General features: G+C 32.2%; 2 protein-coding genes across 2 annotated transcripts; one reads left to right on the top strand and one right to left on the bottom strand.

Moving 5' to 3' along the window:
- Window positions 1-98: 98 nt before the first annotated feature.
- On the top strand, window positions 99-14948 carry LOC113389834 (phosphatidylinositol 4-kinase beta-like; the record flags this gene model as incomplete). The annotated part of the gene is given in 18 exon segments (XM_026626838.1): window positions 99-253; window positions 468-620; window positions 1986-2010; window positions 2122-2309; window positions 3695-4199; window positions 7095-7233; window positions 7304-7521; window positions 7960-8094; window positions 8203-8363; window positions 8440-8594; window positions 8661-8827; window positions 8893-9226; window positions 11138-11229; window positions 11320-11428; window positions 12580-12773; window positions 12845-13066; window positions 14408-14661; window positions 14736-14948. Coding segments are annotated over 18 exon segments (3394 nt in total), but the record flags the coding sequence as incomplete, so codon positions are not given.
- An 8041-nt stretch (window positions 14949-22989) lies between these two features.
- Window positions 22990-23982, bottom strand: LOC113389239 (protein ST7 homolog; the record flags this gene model as incomplete). Its single annotated transcript, XM_026626298.1, is given in 6 exon segments — window positions 22990-23073; window positions 23076-23228; window positions 23296-23528; window positions 23589-23616; window positions 23618-23713; window positions 23773-23982. Coding segments are annotated over 6 exon segments (804 nt in total), but the record flags the coding sequence as incomplete, so codon positions are not given.
- Window positions 23983-23990: the final 8 nt, after the last annotated feature.

Raw genomic sequence — 23990 nt, 5'->3', positions numbered from 1 at the left:
ATCTTTATATTAAGGTTATCTCGACATTTCTAAAAATACACCAAATTCCATCTCCTAACGTTTTGACCTTTGGTTAATTTTTCTGTTTTTTGTTTAAGGTCCATGGGCATTCTACTTCCTCCTGTGTCGCAAGTGACCAGCTGCCATTCCATCCTGAGTTCGACGAATTCGACATATTCGCCGGTAAATAATTCGACACTGGGCTATGTGGCACCTGTACATCCACCAGGACACTCTTTAAGTATATACACAGGTAATAAGTCAAAGACATCACCAAATTATCGATATCAGGAGATAAACGGCCACATTGTTAAATTTTTAACGAAAGAAGATAAATTTTAGAAAAATAGCAGAAAATATTTCTACAGACTAATTAGCTGTGAATTGTACTGAACATAGTTCAATTTTTGTTTTGTTTGTTCGGTATATGATATTTGTTGTGATTTAGTTGGTTTTTACTACCCCAGGTGCAAATTATGCAAACTCATCAGGCCTGGTACATCACCAGCAACATCACCAACGAAATCGAAGTTTAGATTCGGTTCTGCAAAGGATACCAGAAGTTGACATTACGCCAAGTCCGACGGAACCACCACCTGCTGATCACACGCCCATTCACGGTAAGATAATAGAATCACCAGAGTTGATTTTTTTTTTATTAACTTCCCGAAGGAGAAGTTTATGTTTTCATCAAAAAATCCGATTCGCTAATTTTATGTTTTCTCGACGTTTCAAGCCGTTCTGAATCGAATGAGACCAACATTTGGAAAAAGTATGTGTGTGCATGAACAGATGTTTTGCCGTAAACCGAGTTGTTTTATAAAAGACGGCTAGAACGATTTCAAAAATTTAAAAGCCATTCGATGTATTTCGATGAGGACTAGAGTTTATCAATTTTGATCGACGATCAGCCAAGCCGTTTCTTTGTAAATCGCAGAAAAGTGAAAATAATTTTGTCCACGTTTTAGCCCGCAATTCTGAATCGATTGTGAAAATTCAAAAACCGTTCGAAAGATATTGGTTGGTAATGCGTGCTGATTAGTTTTTGGTAGAGATTGGCCGGGCCGTTTTCTTGTAATAAAGTGTTAAAAAAAATTCCACGATTTTTATTATTTTTTTGACCGTAGATACCATAGTCTTTTAGATCCTACTAAAATATTACGGTCCTACGACAACTCGTTTAGCTTTAAAAATTCGTCAAAGTTTGCAAAAATTGGTATCGATTTTTTGGCATTTGCCAAAGTTAAAACTTTCATCGACCTTTTCTCAAAAACGCCTGAAACGATTTCAGAAATTTAAAAGTCATTTGATGTATCTCGATGACTACTATCGTTCGTCAGTTTTGTTTGACGATCTGACAAGCCGTTTCTTTGTCATTTGAAAGAAGTGTTAGACTTTTCGTCCACATTTAAGCTCATCCTACCGAATCGATTTTAAAAAATCAAAAACTGTTTGAAAGATATTAGTGGGGAATGATTCTGATTAGTTTTAGGTGAAAATCTACCGAGCCGTTTTCTTGTAATTAACTGTTGAAAAAAAATTTAGGCCGATTTTTATGGAACTTTTTTGGGCGATATATATCATGGTCTTATAGAACTTACTGAAATATTACAGTCTTACGACAAGTAGTTTAATTTTAAAAATTCTTCAAAGTTTGAGAAAATGAGTAGTTTTTTTGACGTCTGTTGATATTAAGATTAGACGATTTATTTGGTATAACGATAGAGTACTTGGTCTTGATGAACATACTGAACCATCAAAGTTCTACGGAAACTGGTTCAATTATAAAAATTGTTTATTTTTGAAAATTTGCTCTTAGAAAATATTCCGAGTTAACGTGTTCGCTCGTTTTCATACTTCAATCACTTATAAATTAATTTATTTTTTATTGATCGAGTCGATTATTTACACATATCGGGAGGAAGTTCATGTAAATTGCCTCAAGGCAAAATACCAATACCAATTAGTTTTTATTTGATTTTTAGGATATGGTAAGGGTAGGATATGGATGTTAGATAATAGAATCACCAAAGTTGATTTTTTTATTAGATTTTTCGGATATGGAAAGGCTAGCATATGGATGTTTCGATTTGATTTAATTGGCAATATATTTTATTTCAGTTGGACATCCTTGAGTGTGCATCATCTGAAACTGAAAGCTCATCAAAGTCAAGCACAATCAGAAACGTGCGTCCAGTCCATGACAATTAAGAATAAACCTTTATCCAGCATCATATCGTCAGCAAATCAGAGCAAAAACCAGAGGAACGAGAGAGATGAACTCACCAGTCTGGGATCTGACGATTCTGGTAAGGAAATATAAAATCCATTAAGGGGGTATTCTAGTATAGAAATTAAAAAAAAATCGATTTTTTTTATTTCATATTTCAAAGTTCAACTATCTAAGAATATGGGTACGAGAAGGTTTTTGAAAATTTGGGTTATTTTTGGAGATATAGGCATTTCACTGGCCCGATCTCCAAACTGGTTTAATTGGACCAAAGGCATTAGGAAGTCATTAGATCAATTTAGGATAGTTTATCGTCAGATGAATTATTAATTCGATGTATAGGTTCAGAAACTCATTATTGTTCACGTACAATTTTGTCTACTCGTGTTAACTCCATATATGCTTAGGTTAATTTCAAAAATTCATAACGGTTGTACTATGCATAATTAAGAACTGTAATTTTAGTATGTTTTACTATAAAGTATATACTATGAGTGTACATTTATACAATTTTATATTTTCGAACAAATTAGTAAAGTTTTTAGACATGTAACAGCATTTTGTTACGTACAACTTTGAGAACAATAATGAATCTTTAAACTCGTTGATTTGGATTTTCGCGCCGAAACACATTCATTCCCGATCTCGGGTAATTGAAATAGCAATATTTTGTTGCTGTTTGCATATTCAATGAAGGTTTCTTTTCGATTTTAAAAATGATGACTCTTATGGTAATGCAAATTGGGCCAAAAACTCATTCATTTGCTGTAAGATAAGACAACGCTTCAAAGGAGGTTAGAACTGCTCCATTGGAAGAGAGAAATGCAGAAAATATTTTTTTTTGAAGTAGAAGAAGGTCCGTTGCATAAAGCAGGAATGACAAATTAAATAAAAAAAAGTATAACATATTATTTTTTTACTTTGAGAGCAAAAAACTTCACGCAAAACTTTAAATGCGTTTTTCTCAGAACTGACTTTTTCAGTACTGTTGACACGATTTCTCGAGTTCTACTCGACCGATTCACTGGAAATGTTCAAAGAGTCTTGTTTATAGACCTATCTGTAGCCCGAACTAGAATCATCCCCAAATTCAGTAAAAAAAACTCAGTGAAACTCAAAAAAAAAAAATATTAAAAAAGACACTTTTTTTCAAACAGTCGTCAATTTCCGATGGCTAGGAGGGCTGAAATCATGCCAAGACTGAGGTGCCAATTTTTTGAGACCACCCATTTCATCAGCTGCCAATTTCTTCAATTTTCACCTTTTTTGTTTTAAATTTTGTTTTGTATTTTAATAATATTAATAAACAAGTGTTTTATTTATTAATAAAAAAATGGATAGTAAAAACATTCATTGCTTTCTTTTACGACACTTTAAAAATGATCTAAAATTCATTGCTCTACACTAGATTACCCCCTTAAATCGACAAGAATTCTTTGTCGTTAACCAATTTGTATTTTCTAGGTATAATGTGTGGTTCAGAGAGCGGCGACAGCCTCCGCCTGATCAAAACCCACCATTTAGACCTGAACCTAGTAAACCAGCCCAGGAGCAGGACGGAAAGCCTAGAAGACGACTCCGATCTGGATCTAAACCTAGATGCAAACTCAGACGATCTGGTCAACCTGGAAGAAAACGGAGTATCACCTACCTGCAATCAAGATGACATTGTCACAAGTGAAACAAATGAACTTTTACCAGACCAAAGTGAACATTCGAACAATGTTGAATCGGTGCAGGTGGTTAATTTAGTGCCCAGGATAAGTTTAGAGGATAGGTCGAGTGAAATGGTGGTGGACGGTTTGTGCCAGAAACTTAATGGAAAGTGTTTTGTTACGGACTCAAATGCTGAGAGTTGTAGTGGTAAGGATGAAGAGACTGGTGTTAAGATTGAGAAAGTCGATGGTGGTGAAGAAGGAGTTGTGGAGATTATTAGCAAACAGGAACCGCCTTCCGGGCAGGATTTAAGGTAGAAATAAAGATAAGTAGTAAATAATAAATAGAAGTCTGTCCGAAGGCAGGTTCATGGTATGGGAGCATCGATCAATTATTTCCTCAAGCAAATTGTAATAGATGCAAGTAGTATAAACATATAGGCATGTATATAATTCAGCCTTCAGAATGATTTTTTACTAAGGTATATTAATTTTTATGCACAACTAGATGACCGACAGACGTTGTGCTGTACCCATGTCTACAATTTTTTAATATAACATACTAATATTTACCGTTTACCTAAAAATAAGAAATTATTATTTTTAAATTACTCTTCACGCCTAAATGCATATACATTTATAATACGAGCAGTGTTAAATGTAGAACTGCTTTAAATAAAATGATGAGTCTCGATACCCACACTATATTCGGAATTGAAGTCTTTTAAACGGTATACATAACATCATAACCATAACATAACACTGGTACTTCATGTTAGATTAATTAATTTATTTCATATTATTTAGATATCCAGAATTGCATTTTAAACTTCTCCTAATCGATATCGTGAGGGCCGAATTGAATGCATTCATCTCTACTTTCCCATTTGTTGTTATAAAGTGAAATTTTTACAAATTTTAAAAATATTGTGTAATTATTAGTAAAAGATGCAAAGAAATTATATATTGAAAAAAAAAATATATTGAAAATTAATATCCGAATCTTGTGTTGGCGCCCCCTAAGGCGTGCGCTCGTATTTTTCCCATGCATGCATTGAAGGTAGGACCGGCCCTGATTAATACTTAATTTCATATTTTAAGTGAATTAATTTATCATATTCTGTTCATATGTGTATCATTCAATCTGCCATACATATATTGTATTTTATATTATTTTAATTTCTGGCACATCTCAGCTGCTTTTTTGGCAATAATAATTTAAACATTTCATTTTTCTTATTCATAATCATTAATTTATTATACATATTCTAATATTGTCGAGGTTCATAAGTAAATTGAAATTTTTGGCAGATGATAGTTTTCATTTGTTTTCAATGCAAACAATGACATGTCGTTTTTTGTATTTTATATACATCCTAGAAAATTTCCTTAACAAACTTCAGAAAGATTTATCAAAATCCGCATAATCGTTTAGAAGAAGTATATAGTGAGTGCATGTAATTTAATATGAACTTTATATAATAGCAATAAAGCTCAAATTGATTCTACGTTTTAGTTAGAAAACGTTTGTATGAGAAAAAGAAAATGGATGTTTTTAGGGTTTTCTCGGCAATTACTCGATTTTTTCTCGCCGTAAGAACCATCCTTGGACTTCAACGAAAATTTAAAAAAAGAATTAGCCAAATTGGTGCAGGCGTTAATGAGTTATGCACTTACCAACACATTTTGCGATTCATTTTTATATATGATTACAAAGACCTATATTTCCAAGTGATTACCGGTGACGCTGCTGCTTGACATCAGGCTGTCCATGGCGTGTATCTAACCTTTATTACGAAGTCCATATCTTTAACCACTAGGCCGAGAAGAAGTCTTAGCAAAATACTTAAACATATTTTACGCTTCATTTAATAATCGGTTATTGCAAATAAGAAAATGCAAAAATATTAAATATTTATAAATATTATGCCGTTATCTCGACGATTAGTAATATCGGTTGATTGATTATAATTAATTAAAATAAATATTATTATGCAATGCGATTAGAATTTTTGTTTACGTAATTCAAACAATTACGACTCGAGTAAAAATTAATGATAACGTTCGTCGTCGACAATTGATGGTAATATATAAAAGAATTCTTTATTGAATTTCAAGGAGTTTAAGTTCATTTCAGCAATTATTGATTGTTTCGATTGATTAAATTAAGACGATCATTGTTACAAATTCGTATTGATAATTTAAAATTGTACTAGTGGTGTATGGCATCGTGCCTTAAGGCAAATTGCTGTAACTTTCCACACCGTAATGAAATATTTGAGAAATTTTAAACGTTTTCAAATATATTATTACAAATTCTCTGTAACTTTCATTATTTCTGCTATCTTGTTATATCTGTGCAAATCAAATGTAAATCATGAACCAATTTATCTCTAGAACATTATTTAATCGTCATGTCATTTCAAATTCAAATAGTTGCCCAAAATAGTTACACAAAATTGAAAAAGTACCCCGTATAGTCACATTTTTCAAATAATTCTGTGCGACATTTTCACATTTTTAATAGTTTTCACAAAATTGGAAAAGTGGGTAAACATTTGTGCCATAGTGGCGCTTAGACTGTGCTTAGTCTGGGCAATTTTTTGAATTTTCCAATCCAAAATTACAAAAATATTTTATGGAAAATAAAAAAGATGTAAGAATTTTTTATCCTCGAAAGCAATTGTTTTGTCAATACTAGCAGAAAGTTTTTTAGATCATTTAAATCGGACGCTTAGTTCATTCAAAATCTGCCATTTTTGCACATTTAGCTCTGTATCTTCGAAATGGCGGGACCTGTCTTTGCCAAAAACTAATAACCTCTTCTCCCAATCATTACAAATTGAATGTTTTTTAGATCATTCAAATCCGATACTCCGTTCTCTCAAAAACTCGATTTGTATTTTCTGCACTCTTTGCTCCGTATCTCCGTAACGGCTGGACCTGCCTTTGCCAAAAACTAATCAGCACATATCCCTATCAATGAGAATCGAATGTTTTTGAACCATTTGAAAGAGTTGATCCGTGCGTCCGAAAACGTGGACGAAAATATGCGGACATACAAAACACATCCATTTTTTCTGAAGTATGCCAAAATGTTAATGAACCTTCAAAACGTCGAAAAATGCAAAGATTTTCATTTCCGATTTTCGGTCTATTACTATAACTACCATTAATAAAAAAATATAAAGCTTAAATAAATCAATCAGTTTTGTAACAGTACATCTAATTTGGATAGATCTCGATTTGGTTTCTCATTTGAATATAAATTACAACATAATTACAACACCTTCAGTCGCCAAAAAAAAGCTTGGTGATGACATCATGCTTCATACGAAAGTTGGCAAGGTGTAGGTGGATGAGAAGCCATCGACATCAACAACAAATATGTATGCAATTATTTCCATTACCATTTTAGGATTTCACCTTGCGCCTGCTGGAGTCCAAACTCTTCGACATGTCCTTCGCCATTCACTATTTGTTCAAATCGAAGGAACCAGGAGTCCAGATGTACATCGGCAACAAGATCTTCTCCTTCAAGGACCAGGATGTCGACTTTTATATTCCTCAAATGGTCAGCATGTACGTCCAGATGGCCGATGTGGCGGAGGCTATTCATCCTTACTTGGTGCACAGGTAAAAAATATAATTATATAACTAAGTAATGTAATATTTATAATATAACTAGCAAACCCGACGAACTCCGTTTCGCCACCAGATGGTTTCGTGAGAAAGATGAAGAAATTTTTTGTTTGTTTTATATTTGAAAAGGAAAAATTTGATTTTATTGCACAACAGTAATGAATTTATTTCGATTACAAAAATCGAAGTGTTTTTTAGTTGAACTTCTCCAAGTAAATGAAAGTGAATCCGCAAATTATACGTTTCATTGAAGTGCTCTTTGGTAAACCACATTTTTTGTTTTTTGGTCTGACGTTAACACAAACAAAGCGGATGGTTTTCTATATATATATATATATATATATATATATATATATATATATATATATATATATATATATATTGTAAGTAATATATTAACATATTAACTACTTCAATTTATTTATGTTTTAGGTGCAGACAGAGTGTTGATTTTTCTTTAAAATGTGCTTGGTTACTCGAGGCTTACAGTTCTGATGCTGAATTGTCGACGAAGAAGAAGTCACATGGAACCAAGCTACGGAATCACATATTAAATGATGAGTTTAGGTAAATAAACGGTGTATTGTACTACTCGTACAGTTCCAAATATGTCTTGAAATTGTTTCTTCCTTGAAGTGAAAATAGATATATCAACCAGTATCGTTTTTTTAACAGGCCAAGAGATTCAGAAAACCAGCGCAAAAAATCATCACAAGGCGGTGTAAGTCAAAACGAGAACTCTCTTGCCGTTAATCAGACAGTGACCAACAGATTTCTATCCCCGATCAAAAAGACCCATCAGAGATCACAATCGGATGCCACTGGACTTTACCAAGGTAAAATAAAGGGTATACAGCAATAAAAACAAGGCACTGACAGTGTAGAGTCTATGGTGAAAATTGTTTGTTTTAGGTTTAAGAAGACTGATTAAAGCTCCATTTAGTCCTAAATTGACACTAGGCGATTTGGACAGTGGACGTGCCTTCGATAATGGTTGTACCTGCTTCGATTCTCGAACAGGAGCCGTCAATGAACTGAGAGGACGGAGAACTTACTGCTCTTGTGGGGTAAGATTAATTTGGTAACTGAACAACCGACCAAGATCGATTTCTAAACCAACAATTTCCTTCCAGGCTCCGAGGTTAGCTCCACAAATGGAATTCATCCAAAGTCTGCTGACCATCGGTCGATTATTAGCTACAGTACCTTCCAAAGAGACAAGGACTGCTCGCCTGCAAGCACAACTTGGTAAATTGAACTTGAATTTACCGGCAAGGGTTTGGCTACCTATACATTCAAGGTACGATGGCAAAGATTGTAGTCAATTTATGTGTAGAGTTGTAAAACTGATTGTGTTGTTTGTAGAACACCACATCACGTTGTCAGGATTCCACCACAGGCTAGTGCTTGTCTGAATAGCAAGGACAAGGCGCCTTATATTATATATGTTGAGGTTTTGGAGGTGGAAGACTTCTACGCATGCCCTGTTCCTGCCAAAGTCATGGGCACTAATTTGAGGCATACCAAGAGCGAAGAGCACCTGTTAATAAACGCTGCTAACACCAGTAATTCAACAAATACGAATTCTGCTGAAAATGGTGATGCTTCCAATAATGTTATGCTAGAGGAACCACTTTGTGATGCGATTGTTGATGCTGATAATTGCTGGTCGCAAGAGGACGATGAAATATCACAACAGGTATTAAAATATTTATATTTATATTTATATTTATATTTACGGATACAGGAATAGATTTAATAATTACAGAAAATAAATTATCTTAATTGAATTAATTACAATAAAATACAACTATTAAACAATATTAAGCCTAACATTAGTAATATCTAATACAATAACTTGAAGAAAAAAAAAAGTAATAAAATTCAAATAGTATAATTGTTGTAGATCTTGAGAGTCTTCTTATGATAAAAAAAATCCTTTAACTATCCGTTATGCGATTTTTATTTGAGTCACATATCTGGAAAGTAAAAATCAAAAAAAGAGCAGTATCAAAAAAGAATATATAATATGAAAATAATTGTAATGATAAAATAGTTAAAGTAGAAAAATGTTAAAATAATCTTATATATAAAAATCGATCGCAAAATATGTTGGTAAGCGCAAAACTCAACAACGCCTGGACCAATTTGGCCAATTCTTTTTTTTAAAATGTTTGTTAAAGTCCAAGGATGGTTCTTACGGCGAGAAAAAATCGAATAATTGCCGGAAAAATCCTAAAAACAGCCCTTATCTTTTTCTCATACAAACGTTTTCTAACTAAAACGTAGAATCAATTTGAGCTTTATTGCTATTATATAAAGTTCATTTTAAATTACAAGCACTCACTGTATACTCCTTCTAAATGATTATTTGGATTTTGATAAATCTTTCTGAAGTTTGTTAAGGAAAGTTTCTAGGATGTATGTGATTTATAAAGTACTGGGATGTATGTGCAATATTGTAGAAATAAATGGAAAAAATGCAAAAAACTACTGAATTTTCTCAATTTGATTTCAATAACTATTTTCTTGCATAATCCTTATCATTTATCTATGTAGTCTGATCATTTGATCGTCTGCACAACCATGTTTTTTGATTGCTACTTTATTAATTTAAATTTTTACGGTTTTAAGGGGTCGGCCTGTTTTTAGGGATATTTTAGGATTTTTTTTCTACGACCAGTAAATATTTAGGGCTTCAAGTTTTTTATCATTTATTAACACATATTTGGACAGTATAAATATAAAATTTCAGCTAAAAATATTCAGTCAAACTAGAGTTACAGCGCTCTGAACACCCCCGCCTCGAAAAAAAGAGCTCCCACTTCCTCCACGATTCCGGCTGATCGGCTTATCAGAAAAAAAAAAATAAACGGCGTTTTAATTTGTAGGCTTAGACCTATAATCAAATGAATATAAAAAAAATTGAATTTTTGATAGACATTTGAAATAAAAGTTGCAAATTAGGCGTTTTTTTTTGTTTTTTGCTATAAAAAAAATCGAAGTTTTATCGATTGATAATAGATTCATTCCATGCGTTTAAACATATTGAGTGTGCCCTGTAAATTTAAAGTAATTCGGTCCGTTTCTGAGATACAATGAAGGAAAGTTTGAAAAACACAGTTTTGAGAAAAACGCGTTTAAAGTTTCAAGTCCGTTAAAAACTATCAAAATATCAACTTTTTTACCTGCTGTATCTTTAAAACGACTTCGAATTTTCTAAAATCGCTTTACTACCGTATTCTAGACATGTTAAGGGAGCAATTTATGAAAAAAAAAACGATTTTTTCAACCCATCACATAGGAAGACCCCCTTGAATGAGTATAACTTCAACCTTGTGCAAGAATTTTGAGCTTGACTCGTGGTCAAATAGACTTTAATATGATGAACTTGATAATGAACATTGTATTTAATGTTCGAATTGCTTTTTTTCAGCTCTTTTTTTCAGAAGCGAAATTTGTGCATCTACTATGATTATTATAAAATAACTATCCTTTTAATATTAATTATGAATAAGTTTGACAAGAGCCTGAAATAATATCTATTATTATTGATTACAGCTTGCTTATGAATAAATAAAATATTTTTACCATCTGTTTTTTTTATTAGTATCTACAACTCCGGACGACTTCACGTAACAATTTGGAGCGCGACACGATATCCCAGTTATCACAATTGTCTCAGGATTCATCAGAGACTACGAATAGCCAATGTGCTTACAATGGTGTTACGAATTCTGGTGCAAATGGTGGAAGCAATCAGGCTGGTGGAACTCAGCAAACTAGTCATAATTTTAATCCTGGCGACATCAGGAGAAGGTTGTCTGAATGTCTGAACGGCAGCGATAGGGAGAAGAACTTCAAACACGATCCTGAAGATCCTTCAGCTGCTGCATTAAAGGTAAGGAAAAGATGGAAGACAAATTATGCAGAATTGTTATATGTACTTAGGGAATGCAATACCGATGGAAAATTTCAATACCGGTATTTCGGTATTTTTTTATTTTAAAACCGGAATACCGGTAAATTACCGGTATTTTCATTATCTTAAACAAACATAAACAAAGTTGAAAGTTACTACTACAAATATGAAAAAATGTATGTACAACTACAACTATATTCAACTCAACAATAAAATAAAACAATAAGTTTATTTTTTTAAATAATAATTTAACAAAAGTATATGCAATTTAATTAATTCATATCACTATCGAGTATATTGAGTACTTTTCACCAAAAACAAACATATAAGTAAGAAAGACCAAAAACAAACTTATGAGTAAGAAAGACCAAAAACTCATAAAAGATCATATTACATTAATATAATAAACTGTATTATCTGTATCCGATGTGTTAAATTAGCATAATCCCCAATATTTTAAAAAAATAATTTTTCTACACTAATTTAAGATCGTATTCTTTGTCGAGATAAATAATAAGTTACTATAATTGTTGAGTATTGTTATTTAAAACAATGTGATGCTTCTATAATATTTTCAAACTTCGAAACGTTTTCGAAAAATAATATTTTATAATTGTAATAAGAAGCAAAAATATTTAGTAATTATCATAATTATTATGTATAAAGTTAGAAAAAAAATTAAAGATTACGCAGGGGTGATCTGTATGATATAAAATATTTTGGCGCAAATATCACTTAAAAAAACGTTACATTTTTACAAAAGATGAAACAAACATCATTATCTATCAGTCCAATTCTATGTATTGTAACACGATAAAAAGCCCTTTGGAAAGCAATAAATATTCAGTTTAATGACGAGTTGAGATAATATTTGACATTTGTTTATCTTATAGAATTACTTGAAGATATAGCTGTTTATGCGATTATGGAATTTAAAGATAAATTTGTTCCGAGAAATTTAAACCTTATGGGTATTATGTATCAAATAGCGCTTATGTAAAAATACCGAAAATACCGGTATTTTTGGAATAAATACCGGTAAAAATACCGCCGAAAAATCGGGGGGTTTACCGGTAATTCGGTATACCGGTATTGCATTTCCTAGTTATACTCAATTTGTATTTATCCAGGAACCTTGGGAGGATAAACAAAGAAGAGTCAGGGCTGATTCCCCGTACGGTCATTTATCAAATTGGAGGCTCTTGTCTGTGATTGTCAAATGTGGAGATGATCTGCGTCAAGAATTGATGGCTGAGCAGTTGTTAAGAATGTTGCAACAGATTTGGCAGCAGGAACGTGTACCACTTTGGTTAAGACCTTACCAGTAAGTGACAAGAGAGTAAAATAAATTGCGTTGGTTCAGGATTTATGGAATAACTAATTATGTTTGTTCAGGATCATGTGCATAGGTAACGACTGTGGACTGATTGAACCAATTTTAAATACGGTGTCCCTGCACCAGATCAAGAAGCATCGTTTGAACTTGTCTTTGTTGGAACATTTTTATAGAGAGTTTGGTTCAGCAAATTCTGAAGAATTTCTGATGGCACAAAGAAACTTTGTTGAGAGTTGTGCAGCTTATTGTTTAGTCTCTTATCTGGTCCAGGTTAAAGACAGGTAAGACTGATTTAATACAACTGCCTTTTACAGATTATTAACTTCCCGAAGGAGAAGTTTATGTTTTCATAAAAAAATCCGATTCGCTAATTTTATGTTTTCTCGACGTTTCAAGCCATTCTGAATCGAATGAGACCAAATTTGGAAAAAGTATGTGTGTGTGTGAACAGATTTTTTGCCGTAAATCGACGTTTTCTCGAAAACGGCTGGACCGATTTCAAAAATTTAAAAGCCACTCGATGTATCTCGATGAGGACTATTGTGGGACGATCGGCCGAGTCGTTTCTTTATAAATCGCAAAAAAGTGAAAAAAATTTCGTCTACGTTTTAGCCCGCAGTTCTGAATCGATTTTGAAAATTCAAAAACCGTTCGAAAGATATTATTTGGGAATCGTGCCGATTAGTTTTTGGTAGAGATCGGCCAGGCCGTTTTCTTGGGATAAAGTTTTTTTTAAAAAAAATTCGACGATTTTTGTGATTATTTTTTTGACGGTAGATACCATAGTCTTCTAGATCATACTAAAATATTACGGACCTACGACGACTCGTTTAACTTTAAAAATTCGTCAAAGTTTGCAAAAATCAGTATGGTCTTTTTGGTATTTGTCAAAATTAGAATTTTCATCAACGTTTGCTCAAAAACGCCTGAACCGATTTCAGATATTTAAAAGCCATTTGATGTATCTCAATGAGGACTATCGTTTGTCAGTTTTGTGAGACGATCTGCCGAGCCGTTTCTTTGTAATTTGAAAATAAGTGTTAAACTTTTCGTCCACATTTAAGCTCATACTACCGAAGCGATTTTAAAAAATCAAAAACAGTTCGAAAGATATTAGTTGGGAATGATACTGATTAGTTTTAGTTGAAAATCTATCGAGCCGTTTTCTTGTGATTAACTGTTGAAAAAAAAATTAAGCCAATTTTCATGGAACTTTATTTGGCGATATATTTTGTATTATAGAACTTACTGAAATATCACGGCCTTACGAAAAGTAGTTTAATTTTAAAAATTCATCAAAATTGAGAAAATGAGTAGTTTTTTTGACGTTTGTTAAAATTAAAATTAGACGATAGTGTTGAACATAGTAAACCATTAAAGTCCTACGGAAACTGGTTCAATTATAATTATTGATTAATTAAAATTATTGATTTTTGAACATTTGCTTTTTGAAAATACTCCGAGTTAACGTGTTCGTTCGTTTTCAATTATGTGTAATAAATACACTCATAAATTAATATATTTTTTATTGATTAAGTCGATTATTTACACATATCGGGAAGTTCATGTAACTTGCCTCAAGGCTAAATACCAAACCAACTAGTTAACAATTGTTTTTCCAGGCATAATGGCAATATACTCCTGGATTCAGAAGGCCACTTAATCCACATTGATTATGGATTCATATTATCCTTGTCTCCGAGAAATTTGGGATTTGAGATGTCACCGTTTAAGTTGACCCCAGAATTTGTGGAAGTGATGGGCGGCTGTGAATCTGATCTATTTCGATATTTTAAGGTTTTGATGTTGCAAGGTTTGATTGCTGCCAGAAAACACATGGATAAAATTACTGGTTTGGTGGAGATCATGCGAAGTGGTAAAGGATAATAATAATAATAAATGGCTGCCTGCTGCCAAGTTCTGTTAAAATGTTTTTTTATCTTTTTTCAGGTTCACAACTCCCCTGTTTCAAATCAGGTGCAGGAAATACTGTACACGATCTCAAAAATCGTTTCCATTTGTCTCTGACAGAGGATCAACTTTGTGAATTGGTGGAGCATCTTGTCGAGTCCAGCATGCACTCAATATCGACTAAGTTGTATGATAGTTTTCAGTATCTCACTAATGGAATTCAGTAAAGCCAACTTGTATAAATAATAGATATATAAATAGATTTATAATGATGATAGATAGATTTTTGTATATTGTTCATAAAAATTATATTATAGTTAAGCATACATGAAATGTTTATAAGATTTTTTATTCCAATATATATATATATATATATATATATATATATATATATATATATATATAATTTATTATTGGTAATTTACATCAATGCAATAATATAGATATATGTATATAATAAAATTATATATACATATATATATAAATAAATCTACATATATTGATATATATATATACATATATATATATATATATATATAAATTTTACAAATTTCTTCTTAATTTATAATATGATAAAAAAAGACCTGTCCCTAGGGAATAAGTTATCTCAATGCTATTATTAAAATAAAGTCATAACTTTAAGAATAAATTCCTAAAAAATAATACTCAAAAAAAACTTCTAACTATTCTATCATATTAAATATGTTTAAATTAAGAATTTATATGCCTTTTTGTCTATAAATATAAATATAACTATATAAATATTAGAGAAAGAGAGTCATCATTGCAATAGATAAAATTTAGCTTATTTTATATAAATAAATATTATATTATATTATATTTAGTATTGTTATAAGGACTTAGTGAAAGGATGCGATAAGTTCTTCTGCTGAAGTCTTAAAGTTCAATCATCAAATAAATAAATTATATACTGATTTGACTAATGTTAGTTCTGGTGTAGCATGAAAGATTCCTTTTAATATTGCAATTCTTCTGGTGTTGTCTCAAAGTCAAGAATTCATTTAATTACTGGTTTCCGGTGTATCACTAAAAATCCCTTTCGATTTATAATTTGTATTGCAAATTTTGATTTCTGATAAAAGGTTGTGGCTTTTCGAAGTGTATATGATGTGTGAGATTTGTTTCTCAAAAGTGTCTTATTTTTATCATGTAGCTCCTACTCTATTAAAGCCAAATTATATTATTAACCGTTTCATAGAAATTGTAGTAAAATTAATATTTATCAAGTTTATATGTATATATATATATATATATATGTATACATATATACATAAAAAAAGATGTACATATAAAATATATAATAATAGATAAGTATTTGCATTTGCTAATCTAATACTAAATAATGTTTATTGAAACTTTTGACTGTATAATATAAATTGAAAATCATATTTCATGTAATGGGTTTTTGTATATATAATTGCTGACTTCTGAAATATACAAATGACTTTTTATTTCACCATGACTCGTAGTTTATAAGCTCTCTTTATAGAACTTTTGTTGCCGTCATTAAAATGTATCATGGTCATTATTCTACAAAAAATGGCCTCAATTTGGTAAGATTTGATTCGTCGGAGCGGCAGGATTCATGTCTTCGACCAATCAGATCGTTCCAAATTGCGGCCATTTCTGAGACGCTCTTGGCGACAGGATTCATGGCTTCGACCAATGAAATCGATCCAAATTCCGGCCATTTTGGGGACGCTCTAGACGGCAGGATTCATGGCTTCGACCAATCAGATCGTTTCAAATTGCGACCATTTTGGAGACGTTCTAGGCGGCATTATTCATGTCTTTGACCAATCAGATCTTTTCAAATTGCGGCCATTTTTGGTACTACCGCGGAAATTGAAAATTATCACTTATTCTGTTTTATTATAACTGCGTATAAATTCGATTGATATGTGACTGTAAATACGGTCCTGATAAATAGAATCTTCAAAAGAAAATATTTTATATACTGAAAATTCTCCCCAACGTAAGAGTTCGAAAAATTAAAATTAAACTTTAAAAATAAATCTATGAGCTCTCGGATTTTTAAATTAATTCGTATTTTCTTCTAGCTGAAATTTTTGAAGTGAAACTTCTAATGCGTCTTCCAACGAATTTTACAGGAAAATAGAAAGAATAAATATTGATCTGAAAATGTTGTAAATCGTCTCAGAATGTTTTGGATGTCTGAAAATGTTGTGATATGCCCTAAAATGTTGTAAACTGTCTCAAAATGTGGCTGATTGTCTGAAAATTTCATAAATTGTTTGAAAATTCTGTGTATTGTTTGAAAGTGTTGTAAATTGTCTGCAAATGCTGTAAACTATCTGAAATTGTTGTAAATTATCACAAATGTTGTAAATTATTTGAAAATATTGTTGATCATTTGAATTTGTAATAAAATGTCTGGAAATGCTGTAGATTGTCTAAAACTGTTGTAAATTATCTGAAAATACTGTAGACAGTGCTGGATTACCCCATAGGCCCGTGAGGCCCGGGCCTAGGGCGGCACAATTTGGGGGGCGGCAAATTTTTCCGATTTTTTTTTTGTCACGGCAATTTATTTTAAGGATTGATCTTGATCTAGATAATTCTCTTCTATATATAAAAACGCACAAATTAATAAGACGCAAATACAAGCAAAAACGTATTTAATACAAATAATACTTCACAATCAAATCAAATATATGAATCAAACAAAACTAGATGCAAATATTAGCAGTAATAATTTCGACCATCTCGCCACGAAGGTTGAATTATGACTGATTGTGAGGTACAATAAAATTTCTGTATTGCACCCTCTATGGTTCCGAACCCGAAACTATTCAATTAGATAACAATTTTTGAATTTTTGAATTTCAGTATCATCTGGTAACAATACATAGTTTTGTCCCTTTCTGACCCTAATATAAAAGATGCGGAATTTCCAACTAAAATCATTCTGTATTTGGAGCTCTCGGTGGACACTACTCGGTGGTCAGTGGTAAGCCTTTTAAAAAATATTTATGTATTATGTAATCATTTCGTGCATTCAGTTTCAAATACGTGTCATGGGACTTGTGTTTTGGTTGATTCGATGTGACTTGATTTTCTGTTGAATTATAATTATAAGAATGTAAATAAATTGAAGTAAAAATTCGTTTCTTTAATATTAAACCATTTGCGTTACATTTTCTAATTCAATATATTTGTGCTGAAGTGTCGCCTTAGTGTTTATTGTTGTGAAAATATTTAATTTTAGCCTTTGAGTTAACATAAATAATTTAATGCAATCTTTAGATTATTAAATTTAACTATAATTAAATAATATTAAATTTTAATATAAATGTTATGTTTCAGATATTTACGATTGACTACATTTGTTTTGTTTCAGATTTCATACAGTGTTTTGCGCAGTGGCGGATTGCTTTAGGGATTTATTGTGCATGAATTTTTTTTTATTCAATCACATTTACAATTTTTAATTATTTTTTATAATTTTGAGTTATTTGCGTCCACATTTAAATTTTTTTTGTTCGTGCGAGGACTTATTCGTAATTTTAATATCGTTTGAAACGATATCCGCGTTTAAATGTGTTCCTGTCGCCTACCCCCCACGGCAGGTTCTAGTAATTCGCGTTTCGTTAATAAATTAATTTTTTTCAATCGGTGTGTGGATCCTTGCGATGTTTTTCCCAGAAGCAACGCAACCCCATACACTTTAATTTCTAATTAGTATTATATGTACAATGCTTAATTTTTTAGAATTATTTTATTAGTAGCATGGATGTAAATAACTAGTTAAAAAATCTAAAAACTTTGTTAAATAAATTACTTGTTTTTATTTTGACTGATTTTTCTGCTCCAATGCAATGAATATGTTTTAATTAAATAATTTAAATTTTTTGTGATTGCACAATAAGTCTCCTAAACGGAGAAATGTTGAAGACGTATTGTTTGAAGTTAAAAAAAAAAAGGTAAGATGATACAAAACCCTAAATTATGTAAAAAATAACAAAATTGACATTTATTTTAGCGTAAATGGGCCTCGACTAAATATACCACGAGGTTGAATACTACAACAACGAACAGGAGAACATGTGTACCTATATGATGTACCAGAGCCCTGGAATAAATACGAGTAGGCTACGACATAGTATTTATAAGTCATTGTCTATTTAATTTCTTTCAAGTCACTTTTTATTTCAGGGTTGCAGAATTAATTTCTCAGCGCGACGGCAAGCACCAGGACTGCTAGGAGATTGTGGTGGATTAAAAAGGTTGAAGGTACCCTTTTTGGGGTGCAATGACTGCTACTTGGTACATCTTAGCATTGCGTTTACCAATATACAGGGTTTACCTTGGAGCCCCAATCTGACTTTTAATAAAAACCGGTAATTATCTGTAGAGTGCGTAACTAACTACACGAATGAAACAGAATCTATACTTATTAACTTATTCAATGTTACCTAGTTGTGTTCGTCGTAGGTGCGAAGATATGACCGTATTTTGTAGTCATGTCTTAAGTCTAAATTCTGATATACTATTGTTTTGGTTGATCAAAAAGCTTGAAATTATAGATGTGTATGATACGGCGTGATGACAAAGGGGATCGCATACAATCGGAGAACCGTCACTTTTTCTGGATTGTGTGTTCTTCGCCCATGGAACAACACACGCACCACTATGCACTAATTGTGCACTTTCGACTCGATTGACTACCTCTGAGGACTGATACTTAAAAAGTGATTGCGTCTTTGTAACGACAGCATGCAATGTTTCCAAAGTGTTGCACAACCTTTAGTGCAAACTACATCCGCCGCCGCCCGCCTATATGGTTCCTGTCGTATGTGGTCCAGATTCGCGATAAAGACTACATACATCATTTCCAAGGAGTTTTTAAACTCCTAAACTGAATCCCCACCTGCCTATAAGGCTCCTATCGTATGAGGTCCGGAGTCGCGATCGTTTTTCAGTATCAGTCATCTCAGGTGGTCAATCCAATACGGAGGACACAAGTTAGTGCATTAGTGATGGTTGTGATGTTGTGCCAGGCAAAAAGAACACGATCTAGAAAAATCCGATCGAGTTTTCCGATTTTAAGCATTCCCCTGCGTAATTACGCCGTTCTATACATTTTTAATCATTTCTAGCTTTATCATTAGCCCATCGTTAGTACATTCGAATTTAGGCTTAATGCATCACTATACATAAGTGCGGTCAAGCTCTCGGATCTGTAAACATAACTCGGTAACAATCAATAAGTTGGTAAGTAGATTCTGCTTTAATTGTGTAGTTAGTTAAAATCTCCACTGGTAACTGCAGGTTTTGTTGAGTCGAATTACGGCGCTAAGGTAAACCCTTCATATTGGGGAGTGAGATGCTAAACATACCAAATAGCAATCTTTACACTCTAACAAGAGTACCCTTAACCCTTTCAGTTCACCTCAATATGGATACCTTCAGGTTTTCTCGTATTCATAAGTTAATATTAAGTAGTTAGACCTTGATTAGATATAAGTATATTATATTTTTATTTTCGTTACCGGGGCCCCGTTTGTATGTTAGCCCCTATTGTTAGGGGCACTTGTGTTTTTTTTATGTCATTTCAGATGTCTTTCCAAGAAAATTGCTTACCAAATAAGTACCAAGAACTACTTCCACAACCCATAGGAGAAATTGATCAGACTGATTGATGTATCAAGATACTAAAATTATTGGCATGCTGCTAACTTTCATTTCAGATGTCTTTCAAACCAAGAGACCACTACCGATTTAAAGGATATGTGCAAGTGGGTACCAACAATTACTTCTGCAACCCATACGAATAAATGTAATGAAATTCTATGTTTACCTCTTTTTAGGTCTTGCACGAGATTTGGCAGAAAATATCATCAACTCGAAACCAACTAGGCACCACTACTACCTGAACTACCGCCTACAACTGAATCGGATGATATGACATAATCGAAAGGAAAATTAACTGTGAGTTAAGACTTTCTATTATCATAGTAGTATTTAGTTAATATCAGTAGGTTAGGGGACGTTTCGACATTAAAATCTTCGGCCGTACTTTTTTTGGGGTTGTTCGCGTACTTTTATTCAGAGCTCAAAAGGGTGGCGTCATGAAAGAACCTCTCTTATATTTTTCGCGCTCTTCTTTACATTAATTAATTAATTATCATTTGTCCTTAAACTTCATAGGCTGGGAACCTATGAAGTTTTTTTTCAAGTGTTTACATGGTGGATCTGGGGGGTACATCATGTAAATGCTTTTTTTTTATAAATTTACAATCACCGCTAAAATACTAAAGTTACACATTTTATATTGATTTTTTTCTTTACCACGAGAGGTTCTTTCATTTTTAAAAACCGAAATTTTTGGGTACATTAGGTCATTTCGCGGGGGTTCTTCTATTCGCGATATATTCGGGTCAGTTAGGCATAATTAGTTTGTAAGTTAGTTTAAGTGGATTAGGGCTGCACAAATCGATACTTAGTAGTATTTACACTATATCCATTTCCATCTGAAATGTTAGAAACGTAAATATGAATAGAAGTATCTATTTCTGTGGCGACACCACATTAAAAAAAACGCGCCTGGCAACTCTACCCCATGGGTGGTGAGGAAAAGAGTTGCATCCTAATTAAGTACATATAATTATCAAAAATAAACTATTTGAATAATTATGTTAATTAATAAACATAAATGTGTCAATATATGTGTCAAAATATCTTAAAATAAAATTTTTGCAAAATAATCTTTGCTTTTTAATATATGGTTAATGTTATTTTTAAATTTTTTTCCAGAACTTCATAAAAAATTATTAGATACCTTCAGAAAGAATATTGTCAATAATTATTAGTTGATAAAATATAGTTATATTATAGTTAATTTTGAATTAGTTGAAAAAATACTATAAATACTATAGTATTTATAGTATTTTTTCAACTAATTCAAAATTAACTATAATATAACTATATTTTATCAACTAATAATTATTATACAAATGTATACAAATACTACAATGCGAAGAGTTATATGGTTTTTGATAAAATATATTTTATCTCTTTGCATTGTAGCATTTTTTCAACCTCTAATTCAAAATCAATTACTATTATTCTTTTTAAAAGCATTAAATAATTCTTCAGAATATGTGAGATTTAAAACTTTAGTCAGAATTAAATATAAAATTTGAATTATTTTCGATATAAACAAAAAGAATTTTTTGAAAAAAATTTGAAACAAATTTTTTTTTCAAAATTATTTTGTTGAAATAAGTAGAAAGTTCTTTGAATCATTCAAATCGGACGCTTAGTTCTCTCAAAAACTGCCATTTTTTGCACATTTAGCTGGGTGTCTCCGTAACGGCTAGACCTGCCTTTGCCAGAACCTAATTACCACTTCTCCCCATCATTACAAATTGAATGTTTTTTAGATCATTCAAATTGGATGCTCCGTTCTCTCAAAAACTCAATTTCTATTTTCTGCACTTTTTGCTCCGTAACTCCGAAATTACTATTTAAAATTACTACAACTTACCCAACGCAAAGTTAAAAATTATATCTAAATAATTCAAAATAAATTGTTTATTTAAAAAAGTAAAATTTTGTCTATTAAAAAGGGCGCCAGAACGGATAGGGCCTAGGGCGGCAGAAAGCTTAATCCGCCACTGACTGTAGGTAGTCTGAAAATGTTGTATACTGTTTGGCAGTGTTGCAAATTGTCTGAAAATGTTTGTTATAGTCAAAAATTGTCTGAAATAGTTGTATTTTGTCTGAAAATGATGTAAATAGTCTGTTCATCTTAAGAAAACAACTCGAATGCACTAAGAATCAATTTCTCCATTACAAAGTTTCAATTTTCAAGGTTGAAGAAGGGATTCCACTCACTATTTGTTATTTTCCAATGGCACTTATTGAATAAAACAGTAAAATATAGCGTTTTGATGATTTATTTCATCGCTACATCACAAACATATCATGTTTTAATGAGTTATAATACTTATTAGAGCAGAATTCAGTATCTTATTTCATCATACTATGTAACAACAATATTTATGTAAACTTAAAGCAAAAAAATATGCCTTTAACTTCAATCACAACAGAATTTTATTTTCACTCTTTACCCTGATAAAACTTTACTTAAAAAGTTTCATTAATGTGATGATCACAAATTAAACAATGCTATTTCTACTGAAACTAAACTAATAAAATCCATTTCACAATAATGCACAAACACATAGTTTTATTATTATTTATCGTTGAAATAATTTATTTTCCATTTCACACACTCGTCTCTTGGCTATATCCGTGATAGCTGTTGCAGCAGGTTGCTCGGCAAGACCATTTCCAATTTGTCCAGGAGAAATCCAAATGGCAAAGACAAAACCAACCGAGTACAGACTTTGCAAACATACCCATCGATTCAGGATATTGATGTGTGAGAAGGGCCAATAATGCTGTGAAGGAGCACAGACCGGCTGTGAACATGATGAAGAAAGGTAACTCCTTTTTGGGGTACACTGACACCTCATGAAAAGCCTGTAATAGAAATGACATAAGAAGCAGCAGTGTTTAAATGTCTGATTTGTTTGTATTTATTTATTACAGGTAGGAGTTCCCGGTCTGCACATTCTGTGCATGCTGGATACGGGTAGAACAAGTGGCCCCGTTCTAGAGGATATGGTAGAGCCCTGAAAGCACCTTCCCATGTGCAGTGAAGTAACCTGAGAGCACCCTCGCTCGCTTTCCAATGTGCTAAGTGTGAAAAGGCGTATGCTAGAGCTTCTGAATCACCACGTTTCAAAATGTGCTCAGGAGGTAATATCAACGGTTTCATTTCTGATGAAGGAATAAATAGATATAGACAAGAATATATATTTATAGTAATATATAAAATACCTAATAAATACTTGGGCACATGGGGGTTTAAACTCAACAGCCCTGTGTATGGCTTCAACAGCTGACATCTCTGCCGTTGTCAGGCCCCTTTTACTTGCTACATCAGGTGAAAATTTATCTGCAACCTGAAAAATAATTGTTGCCATCATTTCATTCCCTGCAACTTTTAGTTATCCTTTATTACCTGTCTGGCTTTTAATAATGCTGCCGTGTAGCAAATTGTGGCAGACTTTGGTAAACTGATATCATCAAATTTTGCCAAGACCGCTTGTGCGTCTGCATAGGCCTGCATTTCTAAGAGCACCTCTATTAAATTCTCATGTATGTTGAGCACGTTCATTATTGGAGGCACTTCTTTGGTGAGGTCTCTGAACATTTTAACGGCCTCCTTTAGTTTTCCCA

Source organism: Ctenocephalides felis, unplaced genomic scaffold, assembly GCF_003426905.1.
Source record: "Ctenocephalides felis isolate EL2017-DRISC unplaced genomic scaffold, ASM342690v1 CF-g0.4_SCAFFOLD_03573, whole genome shotgun sequence".
NCBI lineage: Eukaryota > Metazoa > Arthropoda > Insecta > Siphonaptera > Pulicidae > Ctenocephalides > Ctenocephalides felis.
This window is presented reverse-complemented; position numbering and strand designations above follow the sequence as displayed.